At 46.2% G+C, this 18,743-nt stretch overlaps 1 protein-coding gene across 1 annotated transcript; it reads right to left on the bottom strand.

Moving 5' to 3' along the window:
* Nucleotides 1–1,761: 1,761 nt before the first annotated feature.
* Nucleotides 1,762–17,799, bottom strand: LOC134406576 (keratin, type I cytoskeletal 19-like). The gene is given in 10 exon segments (XM_063138064.1): nucleotides 1,762–1,922; nucleotides 2,528–2,556; nucleotides 3,179–3,387; nucleotides 5,562–5,687; nucleotides 7,274–7,435; nucleotides 8,922–9,078; nucleotides 9,499–9,581; nucleotides 13,007–13,135; nucleotides 17,408–17,749; nucleotides 17,752–17,799. Coding segments are annotated over 10 exon segments (1,383 nt in total). The 3' UTR covers nucleotides 1,762–1,824.
* Between the last annotated feature and the right edge of the window lie 944 nt (nucleotides 17,800–18,743).

Raw genomic sequence — 18,743 nt, forward strand, 5'->3', positions numbered from 1 at the left:
TCAACCCACTGTTATATATGACTCAGATGGAAATTTGTAAAGCAGTGGTGACCAATTTTGCCCACCTGGAACTGACCAGGGGCCAATCTACTGGTCCCTGTCACACTACTGAATTCCCCACTGAAATTCAGTGTCAGGGGCAGAGACAAAACAGTGGTTTGCTGCCAAATTTCAGTGGCAGCGAGAAAGAGCCCATGTTTTAAAGCTAAATAGGGCCTTTTTGCTGCTCTCCCTCCAAAATTTGGTAGCAAACCACTCCAAAAATGTTTTCTACTCTCTAAGCAAATTTGGCATTAGGGGAGGGGACAGGGGGATTCACAGAAGCGGGGCACATGTGGTCTGTGGGATGCGTGTTGCCCACCCCTGGTGCAAAGAAACCCATCTGACACCATCACACTGGATTTGGCCCTCAATCAGATTGGGAGTTCGAGCCCAAAATTTCTGAAGGTCACTAGGCTGCCTGACCCGGTCTGTACTTGCAGGCAGCAGCCTTCCACACAGGCAGCAGCTTTGGCACACAGAGGAGGGCCAGGATCTCTTCTCGCTCATCCCAGAGTGCAGGACGCAGAATAATGGGCTCAAGTTCCAGGAAGCCAGATTCCGGCTGGACATCAGGAAAAACTTCCTGACTGTTAGAGCAGTACGACAATGGAATCTATTACCTGGGGGGTCATGAGCTCTCCCACATTAGAGGCATTCAAGATGCATCTGGACAGCCAACTGTCAGAGATGCTTTAAGGTGGATTCCTGCTAGGGGTATGCAGAGCGGCTCTGCTGTGCTCCGAAATTTGGATAGCTCTTAAGAAGGGATATAGACATGCCAAGTTTGAAGCATATTCCCTAATCCCTTTATTTTTTAGGAATTTTAAAAAGTTTGACAGCTCAGCTGTCAAAAGTGACAGCCAGTTAGCTTATGGCAATTAACAAAATGCTTACATCTCTGTCATTTTCAAAGATAAAGAGATGTAAGCATTTTAAAGCTATCATGTTGCCAAATTTCATCTCTACAGCTGTAAGCGTTTTGGTTAATTGCCGTAGCCTATAATGAAGCAGCTATCCTAAAATGGGCCAGAGCTCCAAACGACCTTCACTCCACACTGTGGGTATCAGACAGTTTTAAAAACACCCCCTAACCACACCAAAAGTTTGGAGCTCTGTTGGAGCACCATCAGACCCTCGAACTTTCAGTGCAGAGCGCACGCCCTTAATTCCTGCATTGAGCAGGGGGTTGGACTTGATGGCCTTATAGGCCCCTTCCAACTCTACTATTCTGATTCTATGATTCCAGGGTTTCAAGCAGGTCTTTCTCATCAATTGCTCCTGGATGTCAGGGACCGATCCTGGGACCTTCTGCATGCCATGTTCTACCACTGTGCTGCAGTCCCTCCCAGGTAAACCCACAGTGCTGGGGTGGAGGGGGTCATGATGACAATAAGGTGGGAAGGAAAAGGCCACAGGGATGAAGGAGGTGAGGTCAGAGGAGAAATGTCACATGCTGATTTGAAGGCCCCAAACCCAGGAGCCCATCACAGAAACCACAACAGAGTCCTTCCCGCAGCAGAAGTGAAAGATTTATTTATTTATTTATTTATTTATTTATTTATTACATTTTTATACCGCGCAATAGCCAAAGCTCTCTGGGCGGTTCACAAAAATTAAAACCATAATAAAACAACCAACAGGTTAACAGCTTTATTTGCTTTATTTGCGCACCGAAGTCTTAGCCGTGGAATCTACTCATTCAAAAGAGTCATGTGGAATTGTGCTACTTCACCCATCACAACCACCACCATTCTGCCACCATTTTGGTCAACAAGGCGCCTTTTAGAGCTGATGCTCCACCTCCTCCACACGAGAAGAGACCACCTTGCCATCCACCAGCTCTTCAATGAGAGTCTTCACTCGACGGCTTGCAGAGGGTTCTGTAAGGAGGGACAGAAGACACTGAGTTTAGGATGGGAAATACCCATGAAATACTCATGATGATGCTGGGGATGGGAGGAGTCATGGATATTCAATGTGGGAACGTTCAAAGTGGTGTATTTAAAGAAAGAGAAAGAAAACGCTATTTCCACTTATGTATGTGCACTATTCCGCTATACCATCATGCCACCTAGAAGTGAAAAACTGAAAAACAAGAAAGGAAACGCTCCTTGTGTAGAACTCAGATCTCAATTCAGTGACAAAACTGAAAGTAGATACAGTGGAATAACAACCTCAAGACGTATTTGTGCAGCGGAGGGGGGAACAGCATTCGGAACGTGAGGTAAATCAGGACGTGCTGAATGATTGTAAAGACCATTCAGCCAGAGGTGGGGAGTACAGACAATATATGGAGCCCCTTTGGAAACAGACATCCCCAGGGATCTGATGAGGAAGAACAACCAGTTTTCTTTTCATGTGTCTGAAAATACAATAAAAGAAGCTGGCAGAATCTCAGTCCAAAACTCTGCACGAAATCTGTCTTTCAACTGGCATAGATGCAAATATATGCGACCTCCCCTAAATACCTAGGTCTTCTGCATACCTGGGGTAGTCGGTGCCTCAGCATCTGACCTGAAGAGAGTAAAAGACAGCTGGATCAGTTAAACGAGCCCCAGGCTTCCAAAGCACGTAGCACGGGGGCCATTTGTGCCACCCAGTTCCCTGTCTGAACCCTCCACATAGTAATCTAAGGCAGGGGTGGGCGACTTGTGGCTCTCCAGATGCTGTTGGACTGCAACTCCCATCATCCCTCACCACTGACTATGCCGGCAAAGGTTGATGGAAGTTGCAGTCCAACAACATCTGGAGAGCCACAAGTTGCCCACCTAAGGCCACATCTACATTACAAATGTAACATAAAGTAGAGTGTTCCCATCAGCCAGCCATGCCCTCCCTCGGGATATTCCATTCCTGCCAACACTGAGTCAGCATCATTCTGTGGCCACTGAGCACGCTTACTGCTCACTGGGAGAGCGAAGGGAAGAGGTCCCCCTCCTTAGGTGGTTCGCCTCTAATTATTCTTTGTACTGCTGCAAAATTTGGCATTCTCCCAAACCTCCTGACACCTCCCCTTACACGTGGATGGTGCCGTTTTAGCTACATAAGGATCCACACGCACCAGTGAACTCTGGAAATAAGAGGGGATGATCCCTCAGCAGCAGCCCCGTGCCTGCCCGTCCCCATTCCTTCTCACCCTTCAAGAAGACGCCGGTAAGTGGCAATCTCCTGTTCCAATCTGTTCTTGATATCCATCAGCCGCTTGTAATCCTCGGCTTGGCGCTGGGCATCAGACCTCAGCTGGAGCAGCTCAGCCTCCCTGGTAGCGACAAGACTACGCAGCCGCGACAGCTCCATCCCATAGCGGGATTCGGTCTCGGCCAGGGTGCCCTCCAGGGCTCCTTTCTGGAAACAAAGAGGGGTATTAGGTGAAGGGTGCAGGAAGGCGCCCGGCAGCCCTGCAGGGCCTTTTCAACACAGAGGCCTCATTCAGAAGACACCTTAAACCACAGCTTTAACCACGGTGGTTAAGCCAAAAAGCCAGGCTGCGTTCAGAAGACATCTTAAACCACGGCTTTAACCATGGTGAATAAAGCAAAAGGCCTTATTTGCCATGGTTTAAGGTGTCTTCTGAACGGGGCCAGAGAGTGGATGACCAGCACTAGGAGGCTTTGGCCCAGCCTTACAAGCTCAGTCTCCTATGGAGGAAAGAGGGCAGAAGACTCATGAATCAGTACCTTCACAAATGTTTGCCCTGAGGAGAAATTAAGATCACGTTAATCCTCCTATGACCAAGTCACCCTGTACTTTAATGGCTGGCTTCCTGTCTTGCTCATTTGCATTTCACGGTTCCAGTCCTTAATTCAGGAGGGCAACACGTGGACTGCGTGATCCCCACCCCACCCTCTTGTGTAGGCCTCACTGCTACACCATTGAATTGGGGAGCAATGGCAAAACTAATACGCGGTTATAATCAAATGGGCAGAATTTGCTTGTTTTCAAGCTAAAGCTTTCCTTCTTCAGGCTCCATAGTGGTGGTTGTATTGGATTTGGTTTCAGAAGAATGGCGGGCAGTCGGGTGTGACTTTACCCAGAGTCATATGCAGTATTTAATGCATATGAATACTGATTTGCTAGAGCAGTTGGCATTTTTTTATGATTTTAGAGTTGATTCTAATAGCCTCATTCACATAGAGTGAAGGCAGGTATTTTTTTGCTATGAACAGAAGTTAACAATGCACAGTAGTTTCTTTGCACAGTAGCTGTACGGTTTGTACCTTCTAGCTATGTACCTTCTAGATCTCTGTACCTTCTAGACCTATGCGGCAGGGTCTTGCTATTTACTGTTTTACTCTGTACAGCACCATGTACATTGATGGTGCTATATAAATAAATAATAATAATAATAATTCTAGCTCAGCCTTCCTCAACCTGGGGCGCTCCAGATGTGTTGGACTGCATCTCCCAGAATGCCCCAGCCAGCTGGCTCGGGCATTCTGGGAGTTGTAGTCCAACACATCTGGAGCGCTCCAGGTTGAGGAAGGCTGTTCTAGCTGATAAGGGTGCTCTTCCTATGCTGCGATACAATTTCTTTGCTGCCAAGAGAGAAAGAAGGCAGCAGGCTGGGGACGACTGGGTTCAAATGTCAGACTAAGACTGGAGAGACCCAGGTTCAAATCCCCACCCAGGCATGAAGCTCAGTGGATGACCTTGGGCCAGTCACTCTCTCCTGGCCTAAGCTACCTCTCAGGGTTGTTGTGAAGATCAAACATTTTGGGAGCGGGGGTAAGAAACATGTTTTCTACCTGCAGCTGCTTGGAGAAAAGGTGGGATATAAATATAATAACTAAATAAAGAAATGCCCCGAACCTGCAACGACAGGTGTGTCAAATAGACAGGAATCCAGGCCCATTCCACGCGCTCACTTTTGGGAATGACCCCACACCCAACCCTGGCATTGTAGAGAAGCCTGACTGAATGGCTGCTCGCTATGTGACATGCAATGGACGGGGGGCCCTCCCCTCACCCCACAAGATAAAAAAATATCAAAGCACTTCACCAAGGGAAGCCAAATTCCATAGCCAAGAAAAGGTAATGTTCTGCAACCTGGAGAGAATGTGCAAATTAAATTCTGTGTCTGCCTGTCCTGTGTACAGGCGTGCTGATGTGCCACCTGTCTCCTCAGTCACAATCCTGTTCAGTCGATACACACACTGAGACTGCAGCAGCCCTTGCCCATAGACTTTCACATAAGGCCAGAAACTTGAGATAGATAGATACCGTATTTCTTCGATTGTAAGACGCACACTAATTTCAGTACCACCAACAGGAAAAAAAAACCTAAGACATACCTGCGATTCTAAGATGCACCCCATTTTTAGGGATGTTTATATGGGGGGAAAAGTGTGTGTTAGAATAGAAGAAATAGGGTATTAAAAATTGAGATTCAATTGCTTTGTCCAACACCAAACGCTGCATTTGTACATTGCAACCAATGGATCCACAGCGCCCCACCAACAGCCTCTTGCAGAAAGGGGCCCTCAGCATACCAGTGGCTCAGAAGAACTGCTGGTACCAACCGTGCTCCGGAGAGACTGGAGCTCGATCTCCAAGGTCTGGGCCAAGCGCTTCAGCTCCGTGATCTTCAGCTGAGCGGCCTGCAGAGCTTCAGTGCTGATGGCAACCTCCTGATTGATTGCATCACACTGCAAGAGAGAAGAAGTCGTCAGTTCCGGTGTGCCTGTCCCATCTGCAAGGGAAGGTGTTTGTTTCTAATCAAATCAGGATTCTGCACTGAGGCAATTCAGTATTTTGAGCCCTCCACCCACCCTAAGGCTCTGCAACCCAAAGAGACCATGCAAATCAGATGCATTTGTGTGTGTTTGCTTTCTTCTTTTATCTCACCTCGTTTATTTTACTTCTGTTAGCCACCCAGAGGGGCAAAGACTAATACAGGGCCCTGAAGCAAGACATCCCCTGCTCCTACACTCATCTACTGCCTCCTCTTCCCTCGTACGTCCTTTGCAATTTCATGAACTGCCCAAATGTTCTTCACCTTAATCTCTACAGTCATAAGGACTAGAAACATGGGGGGGGGGAGATACAAGGAGGAGGAGGAGGAGGAGGAGGAGAAGGAGTTGTTCTCTGAATGCTCAGCACTTACAAACTGTGATTGCAGACATTCCAGAAACAGTCCTTTCGGGAAGCTGCATCTGGAACACACGTCAGGACCTCACCATACTGAGTGTCTCTTCATTAAGGAAAAAACCCATACTCTTACCATTTCTTCTTCTTCTGCATTGCCTACGGCTCCTTTAGATGGCAACCAACAGTGACCATGTGATTTATAATTGAAAACATCCCCTCTTGGCAATGCTCCATAAAGTTAAATGAAATTTCGCCAACTAGTGGCCTGTGATATCCTGCCATAATTTTAAATAGTGCATTATCTGTGATCTTTTCTAAAGCAAGATTACTGGTGGAAGGTGCGAGAGATATTCTGGGGGCCAGCAAATCTCCATAAGTGCCCAGTCATGAGCATGCAACAAATCGCCCATGTAGAGAAGCTCACTATGGCGCATACCACAATATTATGCCCTCATTTTTCTGAAAAGAAAGGAAAGGATCCTGGGTTTGGATCTTAGGGCTGTCCCCTAGTTGTCAGTGATTGGTAATGCCTGCCAGTGGAAATCCACCTCAGCCTTTATCCTTACAGGCTATACACCAAAAGGAAAGAGACCGTTCTGCCAGCTGGATTCAGCTAGAAGGAAAGAGTTTGCCTAGAGGGGTCAGGAGTGTTTTAAGTAGACACACTCCTGCTTAGTTGTGACAGAAGCCCACATGGCTTCCTTTATTTCTATGAAGCACACCCTGCCTTTTGGCCACCATTTTCTGGTGATGGTAGGAAAAAATGAACACGAAGAGAAACAAAGGGCAGGAGGATTCTGGGTAAAGACATGCAATAAGTCCTTCATTTCACGGAAGAAGAAGAAGAAGAAGAAGAAGAAGAAGAAGAAGAAGAAGAGGAGGAGGAGGAGGAGGAGGAGGAGGAGGAGGAGGAGGAGGAGGAGGAGGAGGAGGAGGAGGAGGAGGAGGAGAGATAGACAGCAGCTCAACCAACAGAAAACTCTCCCAGGAGTACCTCAAAGCCTGTTTTTATATCCTGCCTCTTTCCCACTCTTGCAGACCCCCCCTGCCCCCACTTTGCCTGGCATCATGTTATGTTGGCAAATGACCAGCTCCCCCTTCCGGCATGTTGGCCATTTCAACATCTCTCTTTGCCCTTCCAAACCTGGGAGATATGCAGTGCCTCGGCCTCCCGGCGGTTCTTCTCCGTGACTTCCTCGTACTGGTCACGGATCTCACCCAGGACTTTCTGCAGGTCGACGCCAGGCATGGCGTCCACCTCGACGTTGATGGTGCCCCCCAGCCGTCCCTGGAGAGAGGACACTTCCTGTGGGTGGAAAGAGAGAGTGCTGATGATTGCACATCGGCGGGGAACCAGCCGGAAGCCATCAGGGGCAAAGGCTGGATCGAAACAGCCTGCAATCGTCAATGCCACACCCCAAACATGGAGTCAATGGAAAGAAGTAGAATTGCTACAAGTGGGGAACCTGCAACAAAATGTTGCAGCAGGAAGTACTCCTTTACAGTCTCCCACTAGGTCAGCCCTAAGAGTCCCTCGGCATTCTGTGCCCACTGGCTCAGTCCTAATTGAGTTGTTTCTGGGATTCCACCTTCCACCCACCCCACTTGTAGTTTTTATTCTTCCCCTAACTATTTTTTGTTCTGCTGCAAACCTTGGAGATCCCTCTTCTGTGTGGGTGGTGTTGTTTTGGCTAAATGAGCAACGGCACTCACCCCTGAACACTGGAAATAGAGGGAACAACATTCAGCTGGCACCCATGCCTCAACATTGGAAACAGAGGGAGTTATATTCAGTTGCATAGCAAGCGAGCCGTACGTGCGAGTTGCTTTCATATGGCTCCAGTGATCCACATGCTTCATGGAAGGGTTTGAAAGGTGCATTTCCCAGAAGGCACTTTTTTTAAAAGCCCACAAGCCTATTATTACCCGCTGTATGCCAAATGGCTCGGGGCAGATAGCAATTGAATTAAAACACATATCTGTTTTAGTTTATCTTTTCATATAAAAGATAGCGGGTGGTTCATCTGTCCGGCGAGGTGATGTTTGCCCTGTCCTGGACGGGGTCGCACTCTCCCTAAAGGATCAGGTCCGTAGTCTGGGGGTGCTCATGGATCCAGAACTGTCACTTGAGGCACAGGTGAACTCAGTGGCAAAGAGCACCTTTTATCAGCTTAGGCTGATATACCAACTGCTCTTTGAACAAGAGCATCCTGCCCAACCATTTCTGTCCAGGAAGACAGCAGAAGTCCTGCTCTATCCCACCAGATTGTTGGTGGGATTGCAAGGTCTCCAGAACCTCAGAGACAGTGAGAGAAGCCTGGGGGATAATGGTTGGTGCCTTGTGTATCAGGGGTGGAGGCTAGTGGCAGCTGGTAGAAGCAAGGGATGGCACCTGTGCAGGGCAGTGGGCGGGCGGTGGAGCCTGGCTAAGCGAGGGGTGGTGGCACTTATAGACCTGGGTGTAGAACTCAAGGCAAATATTCTCATCAAGCCAGGCAGAAAACAGCCTGGCCTGTAGTTCTGACTCCAGGCTTGGAGGTCTTACACCTCCTCCGGGAGACCCCGAGAAAGAGACTAAATCCCATATACTTCACATCAAACCCTGGCAAACGCATCGAAGAAGGAGAGAAGTGAAGGACCACTAGAACTTCCAGCAATCATTAATGCAAGGCTGCTCTGGTGAAGCACTGAGCCACAAGACAGATCCAGCATGTATTCTCTCTGTCCTTTATGTCATTGAGCCTTGCCCCCACCACCCACCCACCCACCCACCCACCCACACCCACACTCACCTCCTTGTGGTTCCTCTTGAGGTAGGTCAGCTCCTCTTGGAGCTGGTCAACTTGCACCTGTAAGCTAGCTCGGCTTGCGTTTAGCTCATCCAGGGCCTTGCGCAGTCCGCTGAGGTCCCCTTCCACAGACAGATGTATGGCCACCTCAGATTCCAGCCTACCGGGGCAAAAGAGTCCACGTAGTATGTTTCCATCCACGGCTCTCCAAGGTCATTATAACCAGGACTTCATGGAGCAAGGAGCTAGGCCAGCCTTTCCCAACCTGGCGTCCTCCAGCTGTTTGGGACTACAACTCCCATCAGCCCCATCTAGCATTTTTACTTGTTGTCAGCTAGGATGGCTGGCCAAGCCAGGGGTGGGGGAGGGTGGAACAGCCTGGTCACATTTTTAACCTCCTCAGCCATTGCCAGACATTTTTATGTGAAAGCTGGCATCCAATTTCTGCATGTCAGAATGCCAGGAGGTTAAGGCACAAGAGCAGGGCCAGTTAACGTTCCAGGCAACCCGGCCCCTAAAACGAATAATAAGTGTCTGTTACGATACAAAGAAGGAGGCAGGAAGGAAGAAGAGCTCTTACTTTGCTCTAAAGTCGTCAGCGGCCAGCTTGGCATTGTCGATCCTTAAGAGCAGCCCAGCATTATTCAGGGTCTCCTGTTGGATCTGCAGGTGGATGAAAGAGGTAGGCAAGGCTTCAAAATACTATCAGAGAAGACAGTTCAGGAAGGGGGTATGAGGGCCACTAAATAGCTGGCCAAGGCTGGGTAGCGACAGTGGAAGCCTCCAGGGCAGGAGATACCGAAAGGGCACCGCTAGTGAGGCCTGCAACAAAATGCCATCCTTCCTAAAAGGTGTGTTCCTGTTCAGGGTTCCATTCTCCTCCAAGTAGGGCAGCCTCTCGCAGTCTGGTGCCTTGCAGGTATGTTGGACTACAATTTATTTATTTATTTATTTATTACATTTTTATACCGCCCAACAGCCGAAGCTCTCTGGGCGGTTCACAAAAATTAAGACCATAATAAAACAACCAACAGGTTAAAAGCACAAATACAAAATACAGTATAAAAAGCACAACCAGGATAAAAACCACGCAGCAAAATTGATATAAAATTAAAATACAGAGTTAGAACAGTAAAATTTAAATTTAAGGTAAAATTAAGTGTTAAAATACTGAGAGAATAAAAAGGTCTTCAGCTGGCGACAAAAGGAGTACAGTGTAGGCGCCAGGCGGACCTCTCTGGGGAACTCATTCCACAACCGGGGTGCCACAGCGGAGAAAGCCCTCCTCCTAGTAGCCACCTGCCTCACTTCCTTTGGCAGGGGCTCACGGAGAAGGGCCCCTGTAGATGATCTTATGGGAGGAGGCGTACATATGGGAAGAGGCGTTCCTTCAAATAACCTGGCCCCAAACCGTTTAGGGCTTTAAATATCAATACCAGCACTTTGAATCGGGCCCGGACCTGGACTGGCAGCCAATGAAGTTGTAAAAGGACTGGCGTAATGTGATCTCGCCGGCCAGTCCCTGTTAGTAAATGGGCTGCCCTGTTTTGTACCAGCTGAAGCTTCCTGACCGTTTTCAAAGGCAGCCCCACGTATAACGCATTGCAGTAATCCAAATGAGAGGTTATCAGAGCATGGATAACTGTAGCTAGGCTATCACTGTCCAGATAAGGGCGCAGTTGGTATATCAGCCTAAGCTGGTAAAAGGTGCTCTTTGCCACTGAGTTCACTTGTGCCTCAAGTGACAGTTCTGGATCCAAGAGCACCCCCAGACTACGGACCCGATCCTTTAGGGAGAGTGCGACCCCGTCCAGGACAGGGCAAACATCACCTCGCCGGACAAATGAACCACCCGCTAACAGTACCTCCGTACAACTCCCAGAATCTCCCAGGCAGCTGTGCTGGCCCTACCATTAGGCAGAGTGGAGTGGGTGTCACGAAGGGGGTGGGGGCAAGTTGTTATTTAATGTATTAGTGTTGTGTTTTTATTCCCAGGGAGCTATGCTTGTGGGCTTTTCTGCCTCAGGTGCCCAAATAACCTGGCCAGCCTGGGGTACTGCACCACCTTCACATCACAAGGCGGCTCCAAACGAAAGGCCGGTTCAGTTTATGCATGTGGTCACTTGAGTTCGCACTGCTGGATTACACAACCCTTTGACTCATGGCTAAATATTGGAACTCACTCCCATTTGGGGGGGGGGGATATTGCATTTGTGGTTAGGTCTAGCACAGGGATATGATGACATTTCCGCCTGCATAATTTAGATTGTCTGTGATGGAGGGTGGCATTTGTTGTCGCTGCTGCTGTCATCAAATGATCACATATGAGTGAATCAGGAAGAGAAGATAATCCTAGAATTGATATAGAACAGAGCTCCAGAATGGAAAGAGATGACATGTGCCAGTTCAGATGATGGTAAATCAGATTATTAAACTGAAATATGCACAAGCCTTTTTGATCAAGCACAGAGCCTCTTTGCTTCTCAACTAGGACTTCTAATCAACCATAGTTCCCTGTTTCATCCAAACCAGGAAACTATGGCTACCAGCTTTGGAACAAGCCAAGATATTAAACCAACTTCAAACCATTTTTTTTTAATCCTGGCTTGTTCCAAAGCTGGAAACCATTGTTTCCTGTTTTGTCCAAACTGGGAAATTTCGTTAGAGGCTTCATGTTGACATAGCTTGCGGTAAAGGGAGGAATTAAGGGCTTCAGTGTGCGAGCAAAATCCATGTGCCTCTCTTGGTGTAATAAACTGATATATGATTGGTTGAACTTGGTGAATACATAAGCAAGGCTACTAACACTCTCTTAGCAGAATCCTTCATGCTTGGAGTTTTAGGACTCTTTTCTGTCTGAACATGCAGAAGATTGTGCCCTAAATAGCTTTTCCTTCTTACCAAGAAACCATGGGAATTGTAATTTGGTGGTGGTGGGGATTTGGAGATTACTGACAGAGAATCTGCCACATCTTGCTAATGTAAAACTCTCGGGATTTTTTGCGGACAGCTCAAAGTGTGCACAGAACTGGTACACATTTGGAACGTAGATATCTGCCCAAGAGATTTCCCAAGAAAATGTTACTGAGTGCAGCTTCATGTCACCTAATATTCTGCCTCTACCTCTGAATGTCCTAACTAGAGATAGATGAATCTGTCCATTTTGTTTCTCTCAGTTTCTCATTTTTCCATTCTTAAATTTATTTTGTATCAGTTTATGAATTTATTTTTAAAATCCACTTGAAAACGTATCCCCATTTTCGTGCAATTTCTTCTAATATACACAATTCTTTGCAATCAATTTTTCTGTAATATAGTGCATTTTGTTATTTTCAGTAATGTATGAATTTCCGTACATACTTTCTCCTAATTTACACATTTTTCTATGTGCTTTTTGATTGGAGAACTGCATCGCAAAATTTGGAGAAGTGCAAATATCGAAGTATAACTGTGTCTAGGTTAATGGTCCTCGTCCAAGTGCCTACTCCTCTAAGGCCCTCCTCCGAGTCCCTACTCCAAGGGAAGCTCGGACAGCAACAAGGGAGAGGGCCTTTTCAGTGGTGGCCCTCCAATTATGGAATGATCTCCCTGATGAGGCTCGCCTGGTGCCAGCACTGTTATCTTTCAGGGGCCAGGTAAATACTTTTCTCTTCTCCCAGGCATTTAACAGCATTTAACAACGCTAAGTTTGTTTTTTAACAGACCTCTGTACTGTTTTTTTAAAATGGATACCGTTGTTTTTATACTGTTGTTTTTATTTATTTATTTATTACATTTATATACCGCCCCATAGCCGAAGCTCTCTGGGCAGTTTACAAAACTTAAAAACAGTAAACAGTAAAAAACAGTAAATGTTTTCGATGGTTTTAAATTTTTGTATACTTTTTAATGCTAACTGTTTTTAACTGTTGTAAACCGTTCAGAGAGCTTTGGCTATGGGGCGGTATACAAATGTAATAAATAAATAAGTGTAATAGTGAACTGAACAAATCTCTCTCTCCCCCCACCCCTCAACCCTAGTCCTAACAGGAAGAAAAAGAACTCCAAAGTGGAATACAAATTCAACTTAATAGTAATAATAACAGTACCTTAGACTTCAGGTCTGTGATGGTGTTGAAATAACTGCTCAGATCGGGGCCGCCAGTTGATGCTCGCTTCACATAGGTCTCCCGGATGTTCTGCTCCAGCTGTGCATTAGAATCCTCAAGAGAACGCACCTGGCAAAAGGCAGAGAAAAATCAAACGGGGTGATGAGGTCAAAATAAAAGAGAAGTTTCTGAATCTCTAAAATATAGTTGTTTTCTATTTGCTAGTTGACTTTTAAGGATAACCACTAGATAACCACTGTTATTAACTTTGCAGAAATCAGGCTTTTCTACATGAGGTTTTTAACCCACCACTTTACCAAAGCTTTTGCTTTGGTAATCTTTGTGGGATTAAGATAAGATTGGCTCATTTACATGTGCTGTTTTTCTCTGTGTGTGTGTGTGTGTGTGTCTTTCTCTGCCTTTTTATATGTTCCATTGCACAACCACTAGGTGGCACTGTGGTACATCAGAATTGCGCAAATACACTAGGGTTTTGTGTTGCCTTTCACAGATATACAGGACTTTCCTCATTACAACCCCCCGCCTTGCTAAAATGGTTCCAAAGAACAGGAGAAACCCAGTAAGGTGACAACATCACATAAAGTACCCGCAAACTATGGGGAGTGAGGAACCACGGGAGCACAATCAATGTCTTGTGTAGAAAGGCTCATACACAAGTAAAGGGTTGTGCAGGCCAGGCCACCCCCTACTACTACTACATTTTCCTCTTTCTTTCTTTCTTTCTTTCTTTCTTTCTTTCTTTCTTTCTTTCTTTCTGTCATTGACACCCATAATATTCTATAAGTCCTTGAACCCACATAGGTCTGTGTCAGATTGTCTGTCAGATTTTTGTTTTAAACAAATCTTTTAACTTTAATTTTCTTCCCTCAAAATGGCTCTATTTGTACTGGCAGGTTACTGCTGGTTTACATAGGCTGCAATCCTATACTTCAGAGATGAGCAAATTCCAGGAGTTAGGTGGCTGCATGCCCCACTCCAGGGAAATCACTGGGGGGGGGGCACATCCCACCCCTCCACCAAAACTGCCACAGCTGAATTTGCAACTCCATTTAAAAAAAAAAAAGCAGCGATTTTTCTTGCAAACCAGACTCTCGCCCACACACCTTGTTTCCAAGGGAAATCACCTGCGTTTTTGCTGATGCTCCCACTGTGGCAACAAATGCAGCAGTGGCAAAGGCAGGAGGGCCCCTGCAGAAATGGTGAAGGGGGGCCATAATATGTAGCTTGTGTGATGCCCAGCCCCGCTACACCTGCTGGCTGGGGATTGGGGAGTTGTCCGACACGCCTGGGACACCGGACTGAGGAAGGCTGCCTTAGCAAATCACAATATTTTTATTTATTTATTTATTTTATGTATTACATTTTTATACCGCCCAATAGCCAAAGCTCTCTGACGGTTCACATGTTTTCTCTCTCTTTCTAATACACCACAACTATTTCACACTAATACACTAACAAATTTTAGCAACCCAAAGAACTGCATAATATACTGGCAACGACTCATCTATTTCAACAGATTCCCAATATGTTTATTGGGGCACTTTTCGTTTCACTGTCAGTTCTATTATTAGTTCTATTTTACACTGAGATATATGTATTTCAATGACATATATGTATTCCCTTACATACATGCTAGGGATAATTACCTGAAAAATATTAATTACAACTTTGAAACTGCCAAGCTTGCTTAATACTGTATTTGCAATCAATTACTAATGAACATATGAAACGGAAAATTCTTCATGGAAAAATAAAGCACTGGGAAAAAATTCTGCTGAAAATGTTTCACAGCTAATCTTCAGAACAAACATTGCTTATGAAAAAGCCAGTCTACTTAAGAGTTTACAACTGCAATCCTAAAACTGCTTATGACAGAGTAAATTCTATTAAACATATTCAATAACAGCCTTGTGGCGTCTTTAAGACTGATATGTATTTATTAGTTTACCAACAACCAGCTGTTTCTGCTATTACCAACAGTGCTTTGTGAATGGTCACCTTTAAGCTTTAAATAATTGTCACTGGGTTAAATTCAATGGTATTATGTGGGTGTGAGGATTCCTCCTTCCCCACATGCCTCTCATAGTGCATGGGAGCATATGCTGAAATAAATGTGTTAGTTTCTAAGGTGGAACAAGATACTTTACTGTTTTGCTACAACAGACTTAACATGGCTACCCTTCTGGAAATGCCTGGGATTTTTTAGCTCTTTTCAGGTGTTATGAAGCTGGATAAAATAAATGTGTGAGGATTTAATATAAAGCGAAAATAAAATAAAAGAGGTCATTATATAATACTTTAAAAAAAAAGTAAACTTAAATCAATAAAAGCCAACTTAGTTAATTCCAGGCAATCGACCCACCAGATAAAATGATTACTAAATCCAGATTCAAACCTACATTTATTCCAGTAATACCTATTTCCAACCAAAGGTAGGACATGCAAAGATAAGGAGTTACGTTGTGTTTCCTGCACAAACAAGGATTATGTGGTAATCGACACTGAAGCCTTAGTAATTTGAGCTGACGCTCGCCGGGGCTTTCAACACCGAAATTTGGTTTGCAGATTTAAAAAGTTATAGAAGAGTGCCTTTGAGAAGCTGCCTTTGCCCCTGCACTGATGGGATTAGGAGAAAGCATTGTGGGTGACACTTCCGGGGCGAGCCATGGCACCTCCCTTTTTGGAAATGTAATACCAGCAGCACTGTCACAGCGCCCCGCCTTAAATAGCCTTTCCTGCAATGCAGGTGGATGTCAGGCAGGCAGGTGACAACAGAGATCCCACCAGGCTGATAGGAATCACAAGCAGGGCCGGCCTTAGAATAAATGGCGCCCCGAGTGGGGGGTGCGTCTTTTGGGACACCCACACCCACACCCCCGTGGTCACCTTTGCAGGGCTGCCCAGAAGGTTTATGGGGCCTAGTGCAGGTGTGATGTTGGCGACCCCTCAGCTCAGCTTGGCATCGCCTTCAACTGGGCACCCAGGACGACCACCCAGCTTGCCCACCCCTAAGGCCAGCCCTGATCACAAGCATCTGCAAGACGCCACCTAACTAGAAGGTGCAGGTAAAAGTCAATTAGGACGCAATCCTAAGCATATTTCGACAGAGAGAGAAAAGACTTACAACTCCCGACATACCCCATGTTACAAACTTTACAGTCTCAAATTACAAGGGCAATCTATGGAATTTAACCTTATTGCTTGCCAAACGTGTTTCGACTGGATAGTCTTCTTCAGTGGCAGATTTATAAAACTTCAGATGTTTGCTTCATCACGGATCCAAAAAATTCAATATTGGAAACAGGACATGTGGGTATACGTATGCAGTGGATGCTGTGAAATACTCCTCTATTCATTCAGACTAACAGGGTCTGAATGAAAGTTTTAAATTCAAATGTTGAAGCAGCAAGCAGCACCTAGGCCTTAGCTAGACCTAAGGTTTATTCCGGGATCGTCCCGGGGTCATCCCTGTTCATATAAATGACACACAGGGGATCCCGGGAGAAGGCAGGGACGACCCTGGGATAAACCTTAGGTCTAGCTAAGGCCTTAGATGACCATCCACATTCATTATTATTATTATTATTTATTTATATAGCACCATCAATGTACATTCAAGGAAAATATCTCCACTGTTAGTCAAAAGGAAGCAGATATTTGAATTTTTCTTCACTAAAGGCTCAACCCTACGCATGCTTAGACAGGGGGTGGGGGGTGGGGGTGGAATCCTACAATTGCCAGCATTCGCCAGCCAGCATGTGCAAGCGCCCTTGCCCTTGCACAGTTAGCAATAAGAGGAAACACCTAGAAAACGCAGCCTCAGTATTGATGAGGGGAGAAATACCTCTTACAGACAATGGGCCCATTCAGAAGACACCTTAAACCATGCCTTTAACCATAATGGTTAAGCCAGAAAGCCAGGCTGTGTTCAGAAGACACCTTAAACCATGGCTTTAACCATGGCAAATAAAGCTTTTTGCTTTGTTCACCATGGTTAAAGCCATGGTTTAAGGTGTCTTCTGAACGGGGCCACTATTAGTCTTGTATTAACCATGTCCCTTCCCAACTATGGCCACACCCCTTCTTTTAAGAAAAGAAGGGATGATAAAGGTGCTTCTGAGCACGTCCAGAGTGCCTTTTCCTCGCCACGAAGCAACTGTAGCCGGTCCTCACACACACAGAATTAACACTTTCTTCCAGGAAAGATCACAGAGCTCCCAACACAAACGGGCCATGGCAGCCTTTTTAAAGATCAAGCACTGCCCTCACCCCTTTCCTTGCACTACATTCCAAAAGCAGAGGCTGACCTGGGTGGCACTCTTGGCACCACCCACAGTACCGTAATGCCAGTACTCCATCCACCACCCTCCAGCTACTCACCCTGTCCAGATAGGCAGCCAGGCGGTCATTCAAATTCTGCATGGTCCCTTTTTCATTCATGTCAAGGATATGGGTCTCCGCAGACCCCTGCCCGTAACGCCTTGCTAGCCCATCCTTGACCAGGGGCAAGAAGCTAGCCAGGACCCCTGAGCCCCCATAGATACTTGAAGCTGTCTGAGACCTGCCTAGGCCAAGCAAGCTTCCCCCTCTCGATCTCTGGGTCCCTCCAGAGAAGGACAGGCTGCGGCTGGAGAAAGTCGTCGCCATGATCCCAGCAGTAGAAGGCAAGGCAAAGTGGGTGAGTGAGCGATGTAACTCTTGGAACGTGCCCTTATATAGACCAGCAAGCGGGTGGGCGGGGCCACCTCACAGCCTTTCCCCCAGTGGGTCATCTTGTTCTTCTTATGGTCATAAACCAGAAAGGCATTTGTTTTGAAAACTAAGCTTGGGGTCATTCCTTTCCCCCCTCTGCGAGGCAAATCAGTTTTGGATCCCAGCCAATTTGTCAATGTCAGAGAGAGGCCAAGACAAACAAGATGAAAAATGTCATTTTTTTCAAACCATTTCTCATACCATTTCTCATCACTCTACAGTCCCCAAACCTGATATGGAGGCAAAAAATCTTAATATGTGTGTGTGGCTGTGGACGGCGGTGAGCCGGGCAGTGATCTTGCAGGTTTCATCATGCAAGAACAGGCTGGAGGGAACAGCTTGGAAGTGGATCGTGTCATGCTAGACTGTTGGGGCTAACCCTGGTTTGAAAGAGAATTTTTAAAGGTGCGACTTTGTCCCTCAGTACTGAGTGCAGCTTATTGCTAGACATTGCTAGACAGGGAATGCTGTGGAAGTCGTATATCTTGACTTCAGCAAAGCTTTTGACAAAGTGCCCCATGATATTCTGATTAACAAACTAGCTAAAAGTGGGCTAGTTGGAACAACTATTAGGTGGATTCACAGTTGGCTACAGAATCGGACTCTTATCAACGGTACCTTCTCAAACTGGGGGGAGGCAACGAGTGGGGTGCCGCAAGGCTCAGTCCTGGGCCCAGTGCTCTTCAACATTTTTATTAATGATTTGGAAGAGGAGGTGCAGGGAACGCTTATCAAATTTGCAGATGACACAAAATTGGGTGGGATAGCTAATACCCTGGAAGACAGAAACAAACTTCAAAGTGATCTTGATAGGCTGGAGTGCATTGAGCAGGGGGTTGGACTCGATGGCCTTGTAGGCCCCTTCCAACTCTGCTATTCTATGATTCTATGATTCTATGGGCTGAAAACAACAGAATGACATTTAATAGGGATAAATGCCAAGTTCTACATTTAGGAAATAGAA

The sequence above is a fragment of the Elgaria multicarinata genome, chromosome 11, assembly GCF_023053635.1.
Source record: "Elgaria multicarinata webbii isolate HBS135686 ecotype San Diego chromosome 11, rElgMul1.1.pri, whole genome shotgun sequence".
Taxonomy (NCBI): Eukaryota; Metazoa; Chordata; class Lepidosauria; order Squamata; family Anguidae; genus Elgaria; species Elgaria multicarinata.